Source organism: Chanos chanos, chromosome 8 (genome assembly GCF_902362185.1).
Source record: "Chanos chanos chromosome 8, fChaCha1.1, whole genome shotgun sequence".
In the NCBI taxonomy this organism is placed as follows: Eukaryota; Metazoa; Chordata; class Actinopteri; order Gonorynchiformes; family Chanidae; genus Chanos; species Chanos chanos.
The window spans coordinates 45504096-45525343 of record NC_044502.1 but is presented as its reverse complement, the minus strand read 5'-3'; the positions used below and the strand labels follow the sequence as shown (position 1 = coordinate 45525343).

Below are 21248 nucleotides of genomic sequence, written 5' to 3'. Positions count from 1 at the left end.
CACGCCAGTATTATAGACATAAATTAGCCTCCATTAAAATATCAAACCAAATGCAATGGAGGAAGACAGCAGCAAAGCATCCTGTTTACAGCCAGAGTGAATCTGGACATATTTGAAATGGTTATGTTGAGAAAACCTAAGAAAACAGACATACACAAGAACATAAGATAAACCTAAGAAAACCTTGCTTCCGGAGGCGTCATGAAAACGTTAGCACGGCATGCTACACTTTCAACCTCTTGGGAACATTTCGACTTCACTGATCACAGGGAATTCTAATGTGCGGTGCCAGGTTAATTCAACAAGACCGTTCCATTCCCTTTCTCGAAAGTTAAGTGAACGCGAAACGCTAACACGATACCTCCATGCTGAGGTACTCAAACCTCCCGGGAAGATCAAGCAGAGTTGAAATCCACACTGATGTGAACAGCTCAGACATCTGGCACACCCACATATGCTAACAGTCTGCACTCAACAACTTCTAATAGCAGACAGTGTGTGAGGCTTTCACCAAACTCACAGAACGTCACTGGCACAGAGCTCACTAACCTAATTTACCCTCCAGATAAAGAACATAATGGCTAGATCATCATTTAACTCAGATACAGAGAGACTCCAGCAACAGACTTGGTCTGCATACGAGAAGATTTTCAGAAGGTGAAAATAAGATTTGTTTTCCTGGGGTCTGGTGAGATGGTATGATAGCCAATTTCATTAGATATTGCAACGTCTCTGTTTTTTATTCCTGCCAAGATGTTGTTGGGCAGAAAGGGTAAGTTCTTTGGAAGTCACAACAATAGGTTTGTCTCTGCTGTGTTATTAAATTTGCCTGCGTGAACTATATGATCTTACACACATGAACACACGTCGGTATAATTACAAAATGCTGCGCAAGTTTGGATGTGTGCAGTGTTTGAAACCGCCTTGTGACACCCGCTCGTCAAATGCTAGCGCTCTGATGACTCAGAGGAGTCAGGAGTCCAGCCATGTCATGCTGACGTGAATTTGACTTCTACAGCAAGTCAACGGTGAGTCAGAACACGCTTTTCCTTCATTACGTGATCTGATACATGTCATTATCAAACAAATACAAGCCAGCCTGACCCAACACTAAAACCAGGGCGTAACCATTTTTCACTGGATATTGGGGCATTTCTGCTGAATTTTCAGTTATTTGCAGTATCCCTGGCGGGATCCCTGACTCACCACGGTCCAAACTGTGTTTACACTGCCTGCCTGGTCGTCTACATGCATGTGTGCAGCTGGCGTCGCAGGTGGCATCAGAGAAGAAAAGCAGACTGGAGGGGGGGTTATAAAGTTGTTGTTCAGGTTGGTATGGAATCCAGGGGAAAGAGTCTGTTTATCTGCTGAGACCTACTGAGCCATGACTTTGAGACATGGAGGATAGGATAGGGTTTTGGGCGGGGGGGTGGGGGCGTTGGCTGGCATCCGCGACGTGCCCCCTCTCTTAACATTCCAACGGATGATTAGAAAAATCCAAGCTGTCCCATTGTTCCGTTGCTGTTAACATACCTTAAAAGAGAGGGCAGACAAAGCTTGGGATAATCTGCATAAAAGCAGTTCTGGATGCTTCCAATGAGAACAATGCCAAAATAGACCATTATATTAGCTAAATTCCATATGGCTCCGTTGACGACAGGAATGTACGCATTCATTACGGTATGACATTATAGCAGAGTCTGACGCGGCGACAAAGAACACTAATTCCAACAGAGCGGTGACGCCATGCAACAAAGACGCTAATCCATAAACAAGAATAAGTAGCTAAACGTTAAATTTATGTCATCGAGATTAATGCAGGTTCCGGCCGAGACAAACAAACACACTCTCTCACACAAACACACACACACACACACACACACACTCACACAAGTTTTAGAAGTACTTTTTCCAATCCCAGTGTGTTTACAACTGGGTCTGGCAGCCTCCATCCAGCCGCTAACAATTAGCACACAAATTGAGTGTAAACAAAGGGAAGGGGATGGGGGGTGGGGGTGGCGTGGGGAGGGGGAGGTGTTGTGGGGTGTCCCACAGAGGAGAAGAACGGAAGGAACTCATGGTTGGAGGACATGTACCACAAAACAAGGCAAACAGAAGCCTCATATATGAAAAGAGGCAGTGGACCCATTCTCTCCTTTCACATCCATAGTATAACTGTAAAGTGCAGCTTTCGTGTGTGTGTGTGTGTGTGTGTGTGTGTGTATGTCTGGGTGGGTGGGTGTATATTGCTGTGTGGAGCATATGGGGGGTGGGTGGGGCATGGAAACTGTGAATGGCACAGCACAACCAGCACCAAGGGGAGGAGTAGGCCAACAGGTCTCCCCACAGACAGGGAGAGAGAATGTAAATGAATGAGAGAAGGGGACAATGTGAGTGAATGAGTCAGTGTAACAGTGCAACAGTGTACGCTCAGCATCACTGGGGGGGGGGGGGGGGGCACTTATGTGGTCTGACACAGTAGCACACTAATGTCAGGATTCATGTGCATCAAACGTCCCCTCAGACTGACAGCGCTGATCAAAGACCAGCTTCACGGTGGCTGAGGGCTTAACGGTGGCTTGATGGCGTCACGGTGGCTCAGGGGTTAGCACTGTTGCCTCACAGCAAGAAGGCCCTGGGTTCGAATCCCGGCCGTCCTACGTCCTTTCTGTCGGGAGTTTGCATGTTCTCCCTGTGTTTGTGTGGGTTTGCTCTGGTTTCCTCCCACCATTAAAGACATGTGTGCTAGGATTAATACTCCTGTCAGTGACCTTGACCAAGGTGCTGGCAAAAAGACCTGGAGTTGGTCCCTGGCTGCCTGCGGCCACCCACTACTTTTAGCTCCTAGAGTGTGTGTGTGTGTGTGTGTGTGTGTGTGTGTGTGTGTGTGTGTGTGTGTGCTCGCTGCTTGCTCACTGGTGTATAGGACAGGTTAAATGCGGAGGCTGCATTTCACTGCTCACTGCTCTGGTGTGTGACCAATAAAATACTTCTTCTTCTTCTTCTTCTAATCCACATACTTGTATTTATAAGAACTACAAGAGTCAAAAACTGATCCTAGAACAGCACATGAAACTTGATACATATGACACCCCCCCCCAGTCCTCAAGTATGCCCGTGCTCAAACATTGCAGTGCTAAGCTAACATTAATGCTTTTAGTTACGCTCTGAGGCAACTGTTGAATAATTTTTTCGTACTTCAAAAGAGCAGATGAAGCAACGAGTTAAATGCGTGAGATGCTATCGGCGTGACCACCCCGAGCGAAGCCGCACGGCTGGGTGCGAAGTGGGCATCATTCATGTTAGCGTCACAGCTGGATGGCGAGTCAACTTGAAAGCTCTTTCCCTGCTGATGGGTGTGCCCGAGGGGTGGAGGGAATATGGTTGGAGGTGAAATAATGCGGGGGTCAGAATGGGGGAGAGGCGGGAAAATCAAAGCCCGCTCAGGATTAGAGGGGTGCCTGTTCTTGTGAAATGTCTTAATCAGTTTAATGAGCCCGGTTCATTTATATCACCTAGTATAAACTGAAAAAAAGCCCCACCCGCCCACTGCACTAAAACACTCTCTCTCTCTCTCTCTCTCTCTCTCTCTCTCTCTCTCTCTCTCTCTCTCTCTCTCTCTCTCTCTCTCGTGGAATGTGCTGCCTTGGATATTGTTGTCCGAGATTTCATCAAAACCAAGCTGGGTGGGGGGAAACAACCCAGGGAGCTCAGAGCAAAGCATGTCTGGAGTCACTTCACAGCACTCTACTGCCAAGTCCTCTGTCCTCTGTTCTGTGCGCAGGACTAGTTAATATCTCTAATAATAATACTTGATACAGTTAATATCTCTACTAGAGACGGGATTAACAGGATTACCAGCATATACTGGTTGTAGTGGTAGGATTTATTACTCGGCAACTGGGCCTGTTTGTTTGACGCAGCTTTGAGTCAACCACACCAAAATTTTTCCTTTTTTCTTTTTCTTTTTTTTTTTTCCAGCAGGTGGAATCTGGTGATGACCTATTTTTACACCTGTTCTAGCACCCTGGTAACCATTTATACTACACTGCATCTGTACTTACTTTGACTACATGCGACAGTCATGAAAAGTCTTCATTTATTACACATCAATAACTGAACGACAGTGGTTTATTCGTTTTTTGGGGTTTTTTTTTCATCCGAACCCATATCTTGAGGCACTGATGACTACGGGGAAATGCAATAGTGGAGTATATCTGTCAAAGGTACCTCTGACAGGTCTTTTAAGATGTTTATGGGAGAGGTATCATAAGTTCTTCCGCTTCATGAAGCAAGCATCAAACTATAACGGGCCTTTTTTTAATGGATGGGTGAAAGAGAGCAAGAAGACAATTCGATGGTGAGAAACAAAAATCCCGGGGGTGGTTTTTGTTACGCCGAATGGTTAAGTGGTTTGTCTTTGTTTAAGTAATGCAGTCTATAACTCAAACTCAGGGTAGTCTCTGCACATGATGTTTTATGAAAATACCTGTATAAAACTGTCGAAACTCTTTTCTCCTTTCTCACGGCAGAGATGAAGCACATCTTTTGAGTTTTCTAGAACATTCAGATCTCCTCTCCTCCTATGACAGGGTGATGGCTGGCTTTTTTTTTTCCCGTTTGCGAATAAGTGAGGGCAGGAGCGAGAGAAAAAGCGACAAAACAACATAAAAGTGAAGAATGGATGAATAGACGTGTCGTCTGAGGGGATAGAAGACTTATTTCAGAGAGCTTTTGTTTTTTTGGGGTTTTTTTTAAGGCTGTTGTTTTCAAAAAAAGATGAGACCTTGAATATCTGAATATTATTCAAAGTGCGCCACAGTTTTACACAGCGAAAACCAAACCCCAATCTGATGCGATGATTTTACGAGAGGGTATGTGAATAAACTGCTAACTAAACTCAACAGTAGCTGCAAATTCCTCAGACCTATCATAAAATGAATGAAAAAACCCACAAAAGCACCAAATGACACAATGACACAGTAGCGCAAGCCATGCGTACATACAGTCCCTTACCATGCAAACAGCTCAGATCTGTAGCACTTCAGTTACACCTAATGGACAGATTCTGCCCAGAATTCTCACAGCTAACGGCTTTTGTGGTGTACTGGCAAACTCAAACACAAGATGACTAGTCAGAGGAGGTAAATATTCCAACTGATCAACGTTTGAGTTAAAAAACAATGACAGCGGCCCTGTTAAGAAAAGTTTTACGAATCGCGTTTGGCGGTTTTCTCTTTCTGTTTCATTTCCACTCCCCTCGCAAAATCTGAGGTAATCTCTACTTAGCAAAATGTGATCAAAAGAAGTATTTAAAGGTCTTGGGATGTGGAAGTTACTTAGTGAAGGAAAGAAAGAAAGAAAGAAAGAAAGAAAGAAAGAAAGAAAGAAAGAAAGAAAGAAAGAAAGAAAAATCTCAGATGTAAAGGTACTGCTCTGGATTTTCTCCATAAGTCTAACATTACACACCTCACCAGAAGACGGCTGTTCCCTCAGTGAAAGCATCAGCCAGGGTGTCGACAAACAGAGAGAGTGGTCCAGGGCTCTATCAAAATCCCATAAGCGCATAAGAGTGGGGTTTCAGGAGGGAAAAACAAAAACAACCAAAAAAAAAAAAAACCCACACAAAACCAAACAAAACAAGTTTTAAGCGTCATGGGTGATTAAAACACCAGCAGAAAGGAGCTCAGGTCAAAATGCCGCACTGTGGACGTCAGCAAAGTAAACCAACGAGGCATTTCTATTTTTAAGCGCAGATCAAAATACCCCCCAACACCAAAAAAACAACAACAACAACAAAAAAAAAAAAGCGCCTTTGCACATTACATCGGAGTACTTGTCATCATAAAGGTAAGCTTCTATGTTTGGGTATGGTGCTCTCTCTTGTGTACGGTGAATGTGCAGACTGTAAGTCTGGTTTGTATTTATTTTTTTTTGTCCTGTTTTGTTTGTCCGTTTAGTTAGTTATAGAGACGAGACCAGTTGTCTGCGTTTTTCGTTTGTTTTATTTTGTTCAGGTTATGTTAAGGTTTAAGGTTTTGTTTAGGGTTACATCAACTCCACCGCTCAGTTTGTGTTTTGTTTGTTGTTTTCGGTCTTCGCTAACCCTCGAGTTTACTTTCATCGTGCCAGAAAGGGCTCAGGAAAGACAATAGAAAAAGTGTGGAGTCTTTTTGGGGTTGTACTTCACACGCTGTGTGTTTTTGTCTGTGGGGTTGAGAACACAGTGTTCCCTGAATCTTGTGTTTCACCCTTGCCCTGAACATGCCCATGACCACAAGCCAGGCTTTTCGGTTCATTAAGCAATTAATACTCAGGTTGATCTTGATTGTATTACTGAAAGCGCGAAATGATCAGCTATACATCTCAGTGTATTTAGCATGGACACACACATTTAAAGTCTTTTTAATATTGATTTATTTTTATTCTGTCTTTTTTAAGCATCAGGTCATCATTTCCGTACAGTGTGTTTGCCTGAATTCAAATGAAACTGTTCTGCTTCATTTACTTCTCTGACAACACCAAGCTTTCTCATCCACTGTCAGACATCCCACCAACCCATGCAGCTGTATCTCCCATGCTGAGGCAATATTGTGCTTAAATCTCATGCTCCGATTATCATGGTTGAATTTTGTATGCCACAATTAGATAGGAGGCTTAATGAGAGTGGCACCCTGCGTCTATACAAATCAAGCCTTTGAACTGTTGAAAAGTTTACAGCGGAAGAGGACTGAATATATATCCCAGTTTGAACTTAATGAGCGAGGCTTCTGTTATAAAAGGCGTCTACAACAGCCCCCGCCTTCACACACACACACACACACACACACACACACACACACACACACACACACACAGACATATGTCCCTCTCTCTGTAGCTCATACAACACACTTGTGAGAATAATGACATCAAGTTGCGAGTTAAGGACATTCACTTAATTTCCCATGATGAAAAGACATGTAAACTTTGATTTGAAGATTTTTGGGGCAACATATGCAAGCATGCCAAAGTGAAAGTGTGCTTCAGAAGTAAGCAAATGGAGAACCTCAGAGTGATTCAATGTTAACATTACAGTACCTTGATGGTTTGGAGAGTTCCGATTGGCGGACTGCTGGAAACTTGGCCCAATTAGATCCGCTGGTCTGTGACTGGAAGCCCGATCTACATTGTCCTGCTGAGACAAAAGCCAATAGTGCAGTCACGCCGGAAGCATTTAATCATATCACCACCATCACAGTAGAACACAGATGGCATCTCACCTTCGTTTCGCTGCCTAAAACTCTCAGCCATGTGTAGCATGTATGTACACACACACACACACACACATGCACACACACACACACACATGTACACACACACACGCACACACACACACGCACACATGCACACACACACGCGCACACACACACGCACACACACACACACATGCACACACACACGCACACACACACACACACACATGTACACACACACACGCACACACACACACGCACACACACACACATGCACACACACACACATGCACACACGCACGCACACACACGCAAAGTGCAAGCAAATAAATGAATCTGGTCTTTACTTCTTTCACTTTATTAGTACAATGTTCAGATTAGACTGACGTCATGTGTCAGAACACACTATTTTTTTTCCCTTTCTGAATGGGATCCAAGTCTTCAAAATTTTTTGAAAAATGTACAGCAAAAATTTGGAAATGCTCATGTTTTGCAAATGACGGGTATCTTGATGTAAGTGGAGCCTTGATTAATTGTAATGTATGTGAAATGAAGAGAAAGGTCATGTACATTTTTTTTTTTAATTTGTGTTTGAAATTCTTGAGCCAGAAAAGCATAAGCACTTTCACTATTCAATATCCAAAATCATTTCTGAAAAACACTCAAGGAAACTAACTCTCAGCAGCGCCTGAATGGCTTCTGTGTTCAGCTTATGCATAGAACACTGTGTACACATGTGTGTGTGTGTGTGCGCACGCACGCGTGTGTGTGCATGCAAGTGCGTGCGCGCGCCAGTATGCATGTGTGTGTGTGTGTGTATGTGTATGCGCGTGCCCGTGTGTGTGTGTGCCTACAAGAGTGTGTGTGTGCGTGAGTGTGAGTGTGTGTGCACAGCTGTGTGTGTGTGTGTGCGCGCGCATGCACGTGTGTGTGTGTGTGTGTGTGTGCGCGCATCATTGCTACTAGATGAAGTGGTGCCCTTCACTTTCTCTGTAAAGTGACACAGTGGAAGCCATAGTGGATGGCTGTTCTCTGCCTTGTCCTCATTTTCCCCTTGTTACTGCTGTAGGTCTGGGCCATGTTTACACAGCACCAGAAAGTAGCACTCGTCAACCAAGCCCTGCCTGTGTGCTCAGCTGAGACACCTCCATTGTGTTCAGAGACAAGTCTCTCAAGAGACTCGCTTTGTGTGCAACAGGGAGACGCTCTCTCTCTCTCCCTCTCTCTCTCCCTCTCTCTCTCTCTCTCTCTCTCTCTGTCAGAGGTAAACAAGAAGTGGCAGAATGCTCAATTCAATTACAAGGTTCTAAATCGCCATTCACTCCAGAGAATGTCCTGACTTCTTGGACAAAGTGCAAAAAAACAAAAGCTTCATTCGACCGCCGTACAACAAATGAGTGAGCGCTATCGGCAAAGGCAGTGCTGATTGGAGCACGCACAGCACGACCCGGGAACAGAATGTCCCGTGGCAAGTTTGTGTTTGGAGATGGTGCTCCAGGGGAAACCACAAAACCCGGAGACATCCTTTAATGTGGCTGCAAGGCGGCAGATTTTTCACGGCTAAGACGGCTACACACAACGTAAAAGAACTGAAGACGGGGATTGTTTTCTTTGCTTTTGTAAATAATTTAGTTTGTCTGTTTTACGGGCTTTACAGATGCAGACTTGCTGAACTCTTATCTAATGTTTTAGACCAGGGAAAGGTTTCGTCTGTGCAAACAATGTTCTTTTTTCTAAGTGTTTAATATGAGGTTTTGAACATTTTAGTTGAAACCAAAACACCAGAGAGACTGAATGTCTAAAATTTAATTTCATGAGTAATGTGTAGCTTTCAATATCCACCCAAAAAGCCTCTTCTACAAAACCAATAAAATAAATTTTTACATGCAAGCCAGTTTGTTTAATTAAAAAAAAAGAAAATACGAATAAAGACTATACACAATGTCTTCAGACTTAATGTCAAATGCCAAACACCTCAGTGCTTATGAAACAGGTTCTTAAAGTAAAAAGCTTAATACAAGTAGTTGATGTTGCCACACCTCTTGGTTCGCATATATACGTTCAGACATGCCCCCCCTCCAACAATACGTCTGACTAAGTTTTCTACCTACATACATTTCAACATAACCTCTTTGCACCTATACAAAAAAAAACACATATAACGTGACAACGCTTTGACAGCTGTACCTCGCAGTTTCTAAAATGTTCTGGCATCTCCTCCGTTTTGACACACAAAGGGTTGCGTCCCTTCAATATGACTGAATGAAGTCCATGTACTGGGGGTGAGAAAAAAAAAAATCTCCTTTATGGTCTCCTCCAGGCCGAGTTTAAATCCCGCGTGTCTGGACAATCCCGTATGTCCCAACTAGCCGAGTGTGACTGATCCGTGCTGGGTTCCACCCAAAACTCCTTGAAGGAAGATCTGTCAGTTCAGCCTGAGTGAGCCCAGCAGAAACTCCAGACTCCGTCTCAACCTTTAATGCTGCTTTACTCGTCTGTCTGGGATCTGCATTCTATGGGACTGCATTGTCTGCCCTTCCCTGCTTTTACTAGACAAGACCCTCTCTCTCTCTCTCTCTCTCTCTCTCCGTCTCTCTCTCACTCTCTCTTTCTCGCTCGCTCTCTCTCTCTCTCTTTCTCGCTCGCTCGCTCTCTCTCTCTCTCAATCCCTTTTTAAGCATACCTTGGGCTCTTTGAAACTTCGCTTGGCATTGTCCCAAACTATTGTCCGCAGCTGGTGCTTAACCATTAATGTAAAATTAGAATTTGGTATCCTGACACCTAAAAAAGTGAGTCCCAGTGATTTTATATGAATTCTGAGGTGTTGCAAATTTGATTTTGCGCTAAGCAATTCATTGTGACAAAGTAAAAAAAAAAAAAAATAAGGCTTTGGATGTTGTTCACTTCGCAGTTACACCTCTGGGAAATATGGGTTCGGTTGAAAAAAAAAAAAATACCTGTAGCCACCAAAATAAACAAATCACTAATTTAAGTCTCTTAATAGGGAATTGGGCCACAACAAGTTTCCAGAAAAGCTACAATCTGCCTTGGCACACATTTCGCATAGGGGTTTGGAATGTTATCGGAAAGAACGGGACTCCGTCTCTCCATAAGAAATTCCATCATTTGTGTTTTTGTTGATGGTGGTCTCAGATGCTTCTCCGGAACCTTTCCGTACATACTCGGTTGGGTTGAGATGGCCAAGGTATATGACCATTGTATACCATTTAATGACCACTGTGGGTGGGTGGTGGGTGGGTGAACCTTCCGTACCACTTTCATGAGGATAGAAATGTTTCAACCACAGAGTGAGGGTCATCACTGAGAATGCTCAGAATGGCTTTGTGTTTGTTGGTGTTCACCTTGCTCTCTAAGGGGTTGAGTGAACCCAAACCATGCCAGGAAAATGCACCACACACCATAACAGAGCTGCCAGGAGCCTTTTCCAGGGGAAACAAGCACTTGGGCCTGCAGGTTTCTCTTGGCTTGTGTCACATGCTGCAGTCTTGTGCTCCTTGAGAGCAGAGTGAGGAATGACACCTTTGGCCATGGGACCCTTCTCCACTTCTCACTTAAACACTGCCTGAGTTTTTTTCCTGCTTTAGACTCGCAAATGCCAAGTCCCAAGTGTAATAAGGGCTGTTTTGTTTGTTTTGCACTGGAAACGCACAGTATCTGTAGTATCCCATAGTATCTTTGCAGTGGGGAGATTTCTGTTTCAACGTGTATCCCCAACCAAGGAAGGCGCAGTCATTACAGTGGAGGACTAGGCACTTCTCATCACACCTGACCCTAGCTGATGATGTCTCTCCCTCAGACTTCCATACCAGCATCTCCTCCGTCGCGTCTCCCCCATTAACCATCATACAGCTGAGCAGTCTGCATCACTGAAGCTCCTACCATCACTACCAAACCTGCCCCACCAATCACCTCTCCTTCAGAGTCACAGAGAGCTATTCCCTCTGCCACGGTAACCTAAATAACGGGGGAAACAGTGGCCTGCGCACCATTACCCCAGTGCATGATGGGTTGGAAACTGCTTGATTGGCTGAGGAAGCACATTTTTACCTGAGTGCTGTTACACCTACGTGGAGGCGCCTGCTTTCAATATACCTTTGCATCCTTCCTCACCTCGAGTGCTTCCTTTATCTTGGCGCTTAACTGCGTACGCCAGATGTTGTAAGCAAGTAGGCACAGTGGGGGAAGAAAAAACTGTTCAAATTTACAAATAAAAGTTCAGTTGAGAAAACTCTTTGAACCTTTTCCACTGTTTACTGTCTTGTGGTTATGGATGGCTCATTAGAAATCAATTGGTCTTAAAACTGCCTTCCGCTAGGAAACAGATGCCCACTTCCATAATTGGTTATAGAGAAAATATACAATGTGAGGTCTATTAAGCAGTCTGAGAGGTAATTCCTGTCACAAATTACTCACAAAACTCATACGGGCATCAAGGTGGTAAATTCAATTACTCAGTAGGAAAACCAAGTTTCTGATGTTCGTGAATGGATCATTACGGCCTGTTCAAGTTTGCCGACTCTTTCTCTTGAAAGTGAATGCAAATCGGCTCAGTTTCTCTGCAGTGGGTAATATGTTTATGAATTAATTATCCTTTCTTTACAGAGACAAGACTGTAGCGCTGAAATAGGCCCTACTCTCTGCCTAGACACATCTCTCCTCTCTCAACTTTTACTGTATTTGACCAGCATGACTGTAAAAACAAAAGCCTTCGAGCCTCCCCTACAAAAGAGTTAATAAAACTGCACCTTGGGATGTAAGGATTTACAGATTTGAATCAGTGCACCGGGCCACACGTTTACGACACAGCTGTACTGATTCTATCAGAGTGTCAGGCGGAAGTTGGGAGGGAATCACAGCTGAATCGATGTGGACGTCTCTTTAACAGTAAAGTCTGATACAACGCAGGTATCTTCCTCCTCTTGTTATTATTACTATTTAGAAACATTATAAAATTAATTTCCTTTTGCACTGTCCTCCCTCTCTCTCTCTCTCTCTCTCTCTCTCTCTCTCCCTCTCTCTCTCTCTCTCCCCCCAGGAAGGAAGCAAGTCTTCCCACTCCTCAAAGTGAAACACTCCCTCCATTGTTGAACTCTTCAAACAGACAATGCCATGTCAAATGTGGGGTGACAGAGAGAACACATTTACGATGAACCAGCTCACGTCCGTAAACCCCATGAGTAGATTCACTTCAGGTGGAATGATTTTTCTGGTTTTCTTTTTAAACCACTAACCACTTCTTGGACACAAACCTTGTGACAATTACGATTCTGAACAGAATGTTATCATCAAAATGTGGAGCCCACTGTAACCCACATTTATTTCTCTCTTTCTCTCTCTCCAGTAATTAGGTTGTGTTGATTTATATCCTGCATGCGTTGGATCACTGATCAGGTATTGAAACGTGAATCATAAACATCCCACCTGCATCTTGCATGTCAGTGTAGAAACCCGACAGTAAATCAAACTTTCTAGGACTGAAAGCACGGGTTTAAAAAGAAAAAAAAGAAAAAGAAAAAGAAAAGAGAAAAAAAGGGAAAATGGTTAATATGTGGCTGAAGAGAACGCTTCACAGCATTCTTGGGTTTATTCGTCAGCCTGGGGTTCGTACATACTTGGCACCAGTCCGGTTCTGCTAAGCCACTCTGAAACCAGTATAAAAGGATATTAACCGATTACTGCTGTAAAGTACGTACGTCAACAGAGCCGGTGTGTGTTTACACTAGTGCTGGCTGCAAGGAGGTCACCAGAGTGCATTACAGAAAATGACTAGTACAGTGTCATTACCGCCTTAGTGCATTACCTGTAATCACTGTAATCACTGTGACTTATTGTATTTATGTTTGGATTAATAACACTGACAATGTCATTTCGCACGTTTTTGCACCGCTTGGAATGAAAAGCTCTTAGTGGCTTTGCACAAATGCACGTTAGAACTTTCTTTTTACTTTTTTATTTATTTTTTTTCGTTCCCCCACAAGGGTGATGCTTAAATGTCAGACCAGGGTAGAGCTTATCCCTAAACACAGGACTCCTGCTATTCCTCATTCTTATTGCCGAGAAAGGTTACATTTTGGCCCTGCTTAGTCTCAAACCCCAGAAAGGTCAAGCTACTGTGCATTCCTCTATGAGAAAGGATTACACAGGGCAGTGAAAAACAGGCCCACATTCATAACATATTATTTACCCCCGCCCCCCCCCAAAACAAAAAACTCTACATTGCTAAATCTGGACAGTGCAAGCATGCAGACCCTCAAGATTATTTGAGATCCAACAACACACACAGACATATACAGAATAACTTCACTGGACAATGGACAATTAAGTTTAACAACTCTGATAGACTCTTTGAAACCAAAATGGCCAACCCAAGTGCAGCCACTTGCAAGTTTGTCTTGGCAAAATACTTGTGCATGGTTGAAAACAGTTCTTTTTTTTTTTTTTTTTTAAACAGGATCCAATTACTGTTGTGGTTTACAAATAGATTCAAATTCCATGTAAGAATGCCGTCAAGTCAGAGCTATCCAGTAGCTCATCCAAGATCATTTTCCATATGATCCTGGTACCGTTTCATGCTGCGCTTCTACGTTGCTTTTTACTTTTTAATACCTTAAAAACAACTTGTTTCCGAAAGAGTGCTATGATCGTAAGTTCACCACGATACCATTACTTAAAGGCAGTCAGCTGCAGCATCCAGGTTTTCTATGAAGAGAGGGTGCTGAGCTTCCAGCCAGTTCTCTCGTTTTTTACGAGCTTGGTCAGATTTGTAAGCCCCACGGGATTTTTAAGCGCTTCTATTTCAGCTCAACCAAACTTTTTTCCTTAGAAAACAACATAAAAGACCCAGATTTTTGAATTTCTTACTTCCAAGAAACTCGAGGGCAAGAGGCTAAACTTCCAGGAACAGGAACCACATGCTGCAAAAACTCCCCACTTGATTCACATCTATAAAACTCAACGCGAAAAATTTACAGCTCTGAGAATACTAATGTGTTCAGGGAAGGAAGGGTGTTTTTTAATGGTTATAGCAGCCAGCACAGAGAAAGTCAGTAAGGGCGTCACACTGATGATACGCCGGTTGTTTGTTGAGGGGGGGAGGGGGGGGGGCCCTATGTATGAGTGGCACATCTGCAGTTCATGCGGATCATTTCAGGGGCTTAATATTCCATCTGACCTTCCCCAAATGTCTACAAATGACCACAAAGACACAGAGAGATTCGTCATGACTCAAACTCGTGGGCCTCTCTGGAGCCCTGGTTCAATACAGCTTAACGTTGGCAGGGAAACAGTAGTGGAAAATTTTTCACTGAGGATTCGAGCTCAGAGGTAAGGGAAGGGAAACGCTCCTGCAGCAGAAGGGTGATTGGGTTATGTCCACTACATGACACGGGTGAACAAGGAACGAAAATACGGTTTGGTTCTGAGCTTTTGTTAAATGACTGACACTGTGTGAATTTATGAACAACTATTATCTGATTATCTATTATCCATTATCTGATTATCTGATCTCAAATATATATAATGGACTTATACATGTGTGCAGGGACAAACTTGTTTTCCTCAAAACTGTTTCTGGAGCAAAATAAAAATGAAAAAAAAAAAAAAAATCCATTATCCTCTGCTGCACCCGAGCTCAACTGTGAAGAGTTTCTGAATCACTGATTACATGATTTTTTGGTTACTTCACCAAACCATATCAAATAAACACACTCAAAGAATTATAAATTAATTGGAAATTGTCTTTTGTCTTGAGTGCTTAAAAAACACAAACTAAAACAAACACATGTTAAGAAAAAATGTAACAAATGTAATTCACCGTGACAGATTTACAGATGTTCCATCTGTTAACAAACTGTTACCAAAACACATCAAACTTGGTAGAGTTCGGTGGTCAAACATTAAAAAGCGGATTTTTCCAAGCTTCCTTTTCTGGTCAAACACTTCAGTACAGACCAAATGACTCATGTGTCCTAAATCAAGATTGGGATCCAGAAGCACCAAATCCCTCACTACAAACCCAATGTGAACTCGGCCCCTCAATCGAAAACACAAGGAAGCGAAAGACAATTTGCCCAGGCCCGGGTTGAGCAGTGCACTTAAGACAGCAGTCAGGGAGTTTTCCTCTCAGTGTTGTGGCAAACTTCCAGCTCCCTGTGTTGAACTCAGAGCACAGCTTTGGAGCAGTGCCCAGAATCCCATAACGTTTACTCGCGTTATATAACCCCATGGGTCCATCTTAAAAAGACACCACAATGACATCGCAAATGAGTCTGTCACAAACATCCAGAAAGCAAAATGATTAGAGCGCAGATTTATTGGGGGGAGGGGAGGGGAGGGGGGGGGGGGGGGGGGGTTGGAATCGGAAAAATGGCTTTTGGTGATTTCAAGAGTGTTTCCTTGGAAACGCAACTTTGCCTTTTCTCCTAGCAAAAGTCTCCTTTCCTGCCAACATAAACTAGCTAAACCTTTGGTATAGAGACTGCTGTTTTGAAGTGCTTACCAGGAGTTACAGTGTATGAAAGACTGTACTGAGCACAAAGGGAAGAGTCCTGGACAGAAAAGAGTGTGTTCATCGTTTTCATTCGTTTCCTCCGACCCAAAATACATCAATCACACCATGCACATCCAAATACAGAAGAGCTTATGTTACAAAGCCATCAGAGGCACTCTAACCGCTGAGAGCTCCTTGAGGTCTGGAGCTTTGCACATTTACATCTCTCTCTGCTCTAACGCAGCTGCTTCAGCAAATCAAGGACTCAATAATTAGCTGATGAGTTGACCGGGGCTGTGATCTAAAATGTACAGTTTACTGGGTATCCAGGAGCAGGACAGAGAGAAACACAGTGTCAAGACACAAAGCACCTCGAGACTGAACAGCAAGTCTGCAAGGTCACCATCCCAATCTGAAACTCCACTCTGTCAAAGTGCATATCGGTTACATGAACATCCTCTGCTTGAACTGGTTGGACAAGGTTTACGTCTGGGGACCGGCGTTGCACGAAGAAATTATTTATGTTCACTTTCACCGGTACCATAAATTAATATGACAATTGTTCCTGAATTTTCCAGAATGAGCTAATTAAACAGGGCACAAACGTAACATGACCGTAAATTTCATTGTCGTTTTGGATTTATGGCAGATGAGTAAGTTCTAGTGATCCTTTGTCAAGTTACATGCACAAATAATAGCTATTAATAAATGTGGATGAAGAAAAACGGACAAAACATGATAGTTTTGTCTAATAGTGTTGACAGCAAATTCATTTTGGATGTCCTTTAAGACAAGATGTAAACATATGTAAAATTTAAAGTGATTCTGAGGTAGATGGGCCACATTGACTACAACCTGTCGCAATATCTTTTCTATGAATCACCATCTCAGAGTCCCACGTTCGCTGGGGGGAAATGGAAATGTGAGAGTCCAGGACATTTCTGTGCACCTAAAAGTCCCACGTCCCACTTCATTAGTATTTTAAGGGTTTACATTTTCAAAACAGAAATTTAGAAGACTTGGATACACCGCACCATGTAAGACGTACTGTTCCTGGTGGATACCCTTCCATTTCCTGCTAAAAATCCCTTTCTGATAACTAAGCAAATGAATTTGGTGAAGACAGAGCTTGAAATAACCTATACCTTATGTCCTGCAATGTGCAAAACCTGCCGACTTTTTCAGAGTAACTGTAAAGTGAATTAAATTACTCTCTATTTTTTACAAAATAGCATATTAGCTTAAAAATGTTTAAAACAAGCAAGAAAGTTAACAGGACTGTTGGACTTCATACCTGGGAAACAGGTGTACATGTTTTACCTGATAATTTGGATGGTGTAAGAAATAATCCGGACATCCGGCTACAGCCATGTTGTATGTTCTTCAGTTCTTCTCCTCTGGAAATCACATTCACCTTTAATGGATCCAGAAAGAGCCTGGAAAAAAAAAAAAAATAGAACTGACCGAGCTTCCACTGTGACAATAAGGAAAACATCTGATCATCAGTCAAGACTAAGTGTATACTAATATAGCACAGAGCACTGCTTAACCTAAATAGTTTCACGGGATCAGTCAATAACAACAACAACAACAACTACAACAGCCACCAAACAGTCAAAGTATGAACATTAACTGTTGCTGTGCAACAAGTCGACCTATACATTATGCAAAGGAATCTCCAGAAGGTTCGTTCTAGAAATCCTGCAGATTGAACAAGATAATGAAATATTCTGATGGGTGCTAGAGGTTGATCTCCAAAAAGCTCAAAAAAGCCTCGGAGCATCTGGGCTTCTTTCTGGAAACCCTGAATGAACAGATTGAGTCATCAGTAAAGGGGTAAGTCTTTTCCTGTTGGGTTAAGTGTTTCTTTTAGTCACGGTGTGTGGGTTTGGGTTCTGGTTGTCCACTCCTTCCCTCATATCCTTAATTTTGAAGATGTGGATCAAAATAAATCAAGTTCAATGAACTGAACTATGACCTACGTGAACTTCCTTAGGAAGGTATCCGATTAGCTCATCAGCCTGCACAAATACTCCAGCTAAAAGTAAACACTCATGCACTTTACCCTAAAACACCTTGTATCAAACTGCTGAGGTTCTGTGCTGAGAAAATAAAAAAAAAAAACAGTGGGAAAGAAAGTTTTAAAAGGACAGGATGCAGAATGAAAACAAATTTCATCAAAGGGCCATCACTCTCGCAGTCTAATTGTCTGCTGAATACACTTTTGTAGTCATTGTTAGACCCCTGTTGTTGTTTTCTAAATAAAATTCGTTTGAATGGTCATTAATTGGTGTTTTGGGGGGTATCTAGGGACATCCCCTGTGGATACTGACTATTTTCAGCGATTTCTCGGCGCTTTCAGAGACCCTGGAATTTTTATGGGCCCTATTTCCAGGCCCTCGGATTACATAATGGTGTCGGATCTGTGCGTTTCACAAGCGGTCGATCCTTCGGCCCTCACCATGGCAACAAAAGAAGGGGGCAGGCCCCAGGGGGTGATGTCATGTCCATAAATCATGTGACCATCCAGCAAGCCACACCAGAGAGACAGCTCCCCTTTTGTTAGCAGGTATCTGCTGTTAATTTATCGGGGGGGGGGGGCAAATACTGTGGCACAGCATTTTCATTCAAAACACCCAAGCTTCCACTCTCAGATTCAGGGCAGCCCAGTTGAATAGCGGTCCTCAAACGCTCGATGCCTCGAGCTCAGTCAGCCATGGAGCCACTTGCTGGTCTCAGTGGGAGAGACGGACAGACCACATGTGCTTCTGTTCCATGGTGTCTAGGTTTCTTAAGCGCCGACGGAGGTCATTCTCTGTTTTCTTGGGGTTATCCATGGGATTAGACAACTGGAAAATGCCATCGCTGGTCATGAGAAAATCAATCATTTATTGACACTTGTCTCTTGTCCGCTCTCAGTTGTCTCTTGTCCGCTCTCAGTGGAAGAGCATCAGAGGACCACTTGGGTTCATTCAAGATACTTTGTCTGCTGTCTCTGTAGAGGCTTCACGAAAACATTGGCTGAAACAGCTGATTTCAAGGTGCACTACATCCAAGAAGTGCAGAAATGTACTGATGGTTCTCAGAAAGATATTTGCCTTACACTCCTACTACCACTTCAGAGATTCTTGCTTTAAAGTTTGTGCTGGTAATTGATTATTATAATCAGTGTTACCACGGCAACTTTTTTCCTAGCCAAATTATAACATACCACTGGTTCTTCACAAAGTTTAAAGTTCAAGAGGGGAAAAGGTAACGCTTTTGAACTGTGTGTGTTTTTTTTGGAGCTCAAATCAAGCATGTGACCAAAAGTAAAAGGCCAGGACTCCCCACAGCGAATCAAAACGCTTTGAAATGTAAGGTCATTCTCTTAACATGTGCCTTTGGCATTAAGTCTGTGTAATTGACTTATTGACAAAAAATGTACCCCTTCATAAAGAAAAATGGTGACCTCTAACCGTCCCAGGGCAATTAACCAAAGCAGAGATCAACTATAAAGGGAATTCTGGAGCACAGTGTACCCAGTGGTACCACATCTGTGCTAATTAGCCAGACCTTTTTCCTTCTTTCTTTTTTTTGTGAAACCTTGCATGAACAAATATGTAACTTCAAAAAGAGCGCTGAACAATGGGGAATAGATGTCATCTTAATCACAGACCAAGTGGAGCCGAGACCATATCCTGATTCTTTGTGCAAGAGTTCAAGATCATGGGACTTATAGTATTTAATTACATATCAAGCCAGAACACTTAACCTCAAGGCCCAGGTGAAGGTACTTGGAAGAGCTCGTACAACCAATTCAGTTTCACTTGAATTTATGCTACGTTCCTCGGATGTTAGATTTTTACTCTCGATCTTACTGAAATCTTCATTGTTCCAACTCTGAGAGATTGTAACTAGCTAAACAAAACACAATAAACAGCGATTTATAGGACCTTCATGATCTACCTAACATCTTGGAAAGTTGTGTTCAATCTGTTCTTCAAAGTTTAACCATGGCTTCAAAAAGAAAATGGTCAGGGTTTTATCCACAACTACACAGTCTCTCTGGTCAGCTCTCTTCCACTTCCAGTGGTTGTCCTAGATAGAAAGGCGAGACATTCTGGCACAAGACATCCAGGTGACTACTAATCCGTTCCTTGACTAAGAGGTACTGGGATAGCACCGGTGTTCCTTAAAAAATTCATCCACAAACGCTGGCCTTAAGTGGAGCACTCACAGCATCATGACACTGTTGGACATTGGGGTGAGAAGATCATCTGTGCTTACAGTGGAAAGGGTGAGCTTTAATGTCTCAGAATGATTAGCTGAGGAGCTTGAGCCAAAGGCCAGACCTGGGATCGCCATTAGCTTCAGGCTATTTAAAGTAAATCCTAATTGAAACTGTACCAACATTTCCCCGAAGAGATCTCGTCTTTAGTATGCCTTGGGTCAAAAGGCTTGGGGGGGGGGGGGGGGGGTGGGGGTGGTGGATTGTAAGCAGACTTAAACATCCAGATCATCTACAGGGGCCCCTAGAAAACTAGACTCAACTAAAACACAGCTTCACTTGTCAATTGTTCAACAAAACAGACCAGAAATCTGCAATACTATCATTTGTAAACAAAACAAAACAAAACAAAAACCCTCATATCACTTTCAAAGGCCAAATATTTTGGACCTCTTTTTTGTTCCAAATGTGAAAAATAGAACAGAAATCAATACAATAAGCTTCTCTGCGTTACAGAAGATCACAGAACGAAAAGACTATTGGGAAGAATGTATGACAACAACACAGCACAGTCAGAGAGCGCATAGTGTGGCTGATGGAATACAGAATTATTGCTAGTGCTAACCCTTCATTTCAGAGAGTATTTCAGGATTTCTTGGCACCTAAAACTCGGTTCAAGCGCCACAGAGAGATGGCTTCATTTTCTCTGTGTGACTGTCAGAGAGTTGGAGGGAGAGAGAGAGAGAGAGAGAGAGAGAGAGAGAAGAGAGAAACCACTGGGAAACATGAGGCTATCGCACAGAATGGAAGGAAGCAAGCAAGCAAGGGATGTATTATGCAACACTACAGACACATGGAGAAACAGCCAGGCTGCTCCAAATGCCTGGCTACATGAATGACTACATTACTCGTCCTTCTTCTACAACAGAGCTTTACAGTCAGGTCAGAAAAATCTCTTCTGTCGCATTCAAGAAAAGGGATAGGAACATCAAATCCTTTAATTCACAGGAATCGAAACTATTTCTTCCAGTCAACATGGAAACACACGGTTCAGAAGCGTAGCAGGCTGTAATTACATACATATAAAAACAACGGTTATCTAACAAACTCTAACAAAAAGCTGCAGATGTTTTTCAATTAGATGTTGATGTTAGTTTTTCATTTATATTTAGATCACACAATAGCCATCATGAACTCTAAAATATTCACAGGGGTAATGACAGACATCAAGACCAGCTCAACGACAGACATTTTTCATTTGGAATGTTTCACAGGCTGTGCCAAATACACAGTG

General features: G+C 42.9%; 1 protein-coding gene across 2 annotated transcripts in view; it reads right to left on the bottom strand.

Moving 5' to 3' along the window:
- The window catches only part of grb10b (growth factor receptor-bound protein 10b), a 65102-nt gene that overhangs the window by 36321 nt on the left and 7533 nt on the right, over positions 1-21248 (bottom strand). The window contains exons 2-3 of one of the 2 annotated variants that reach the window (XM_030782312.1): positions 17065-17180; positions 7081-7177 (exon numbers count right to left, since the gene is read on the bottom strand). In XM_030782312.1, coding sequence (XP_030638172.1) covers positions 7081-7177; positions 17065-17115 — 148 coding nt within the window. In that variant the 5' untranslated portion in view covers positions 17116-17180. The remainder of the gene's footprint in view (positions 1-7080; positions 7178-17064; positions 17181-21248) is intronic. The other variant, XM_030782313.1, reaches the window with a different exon arrangement.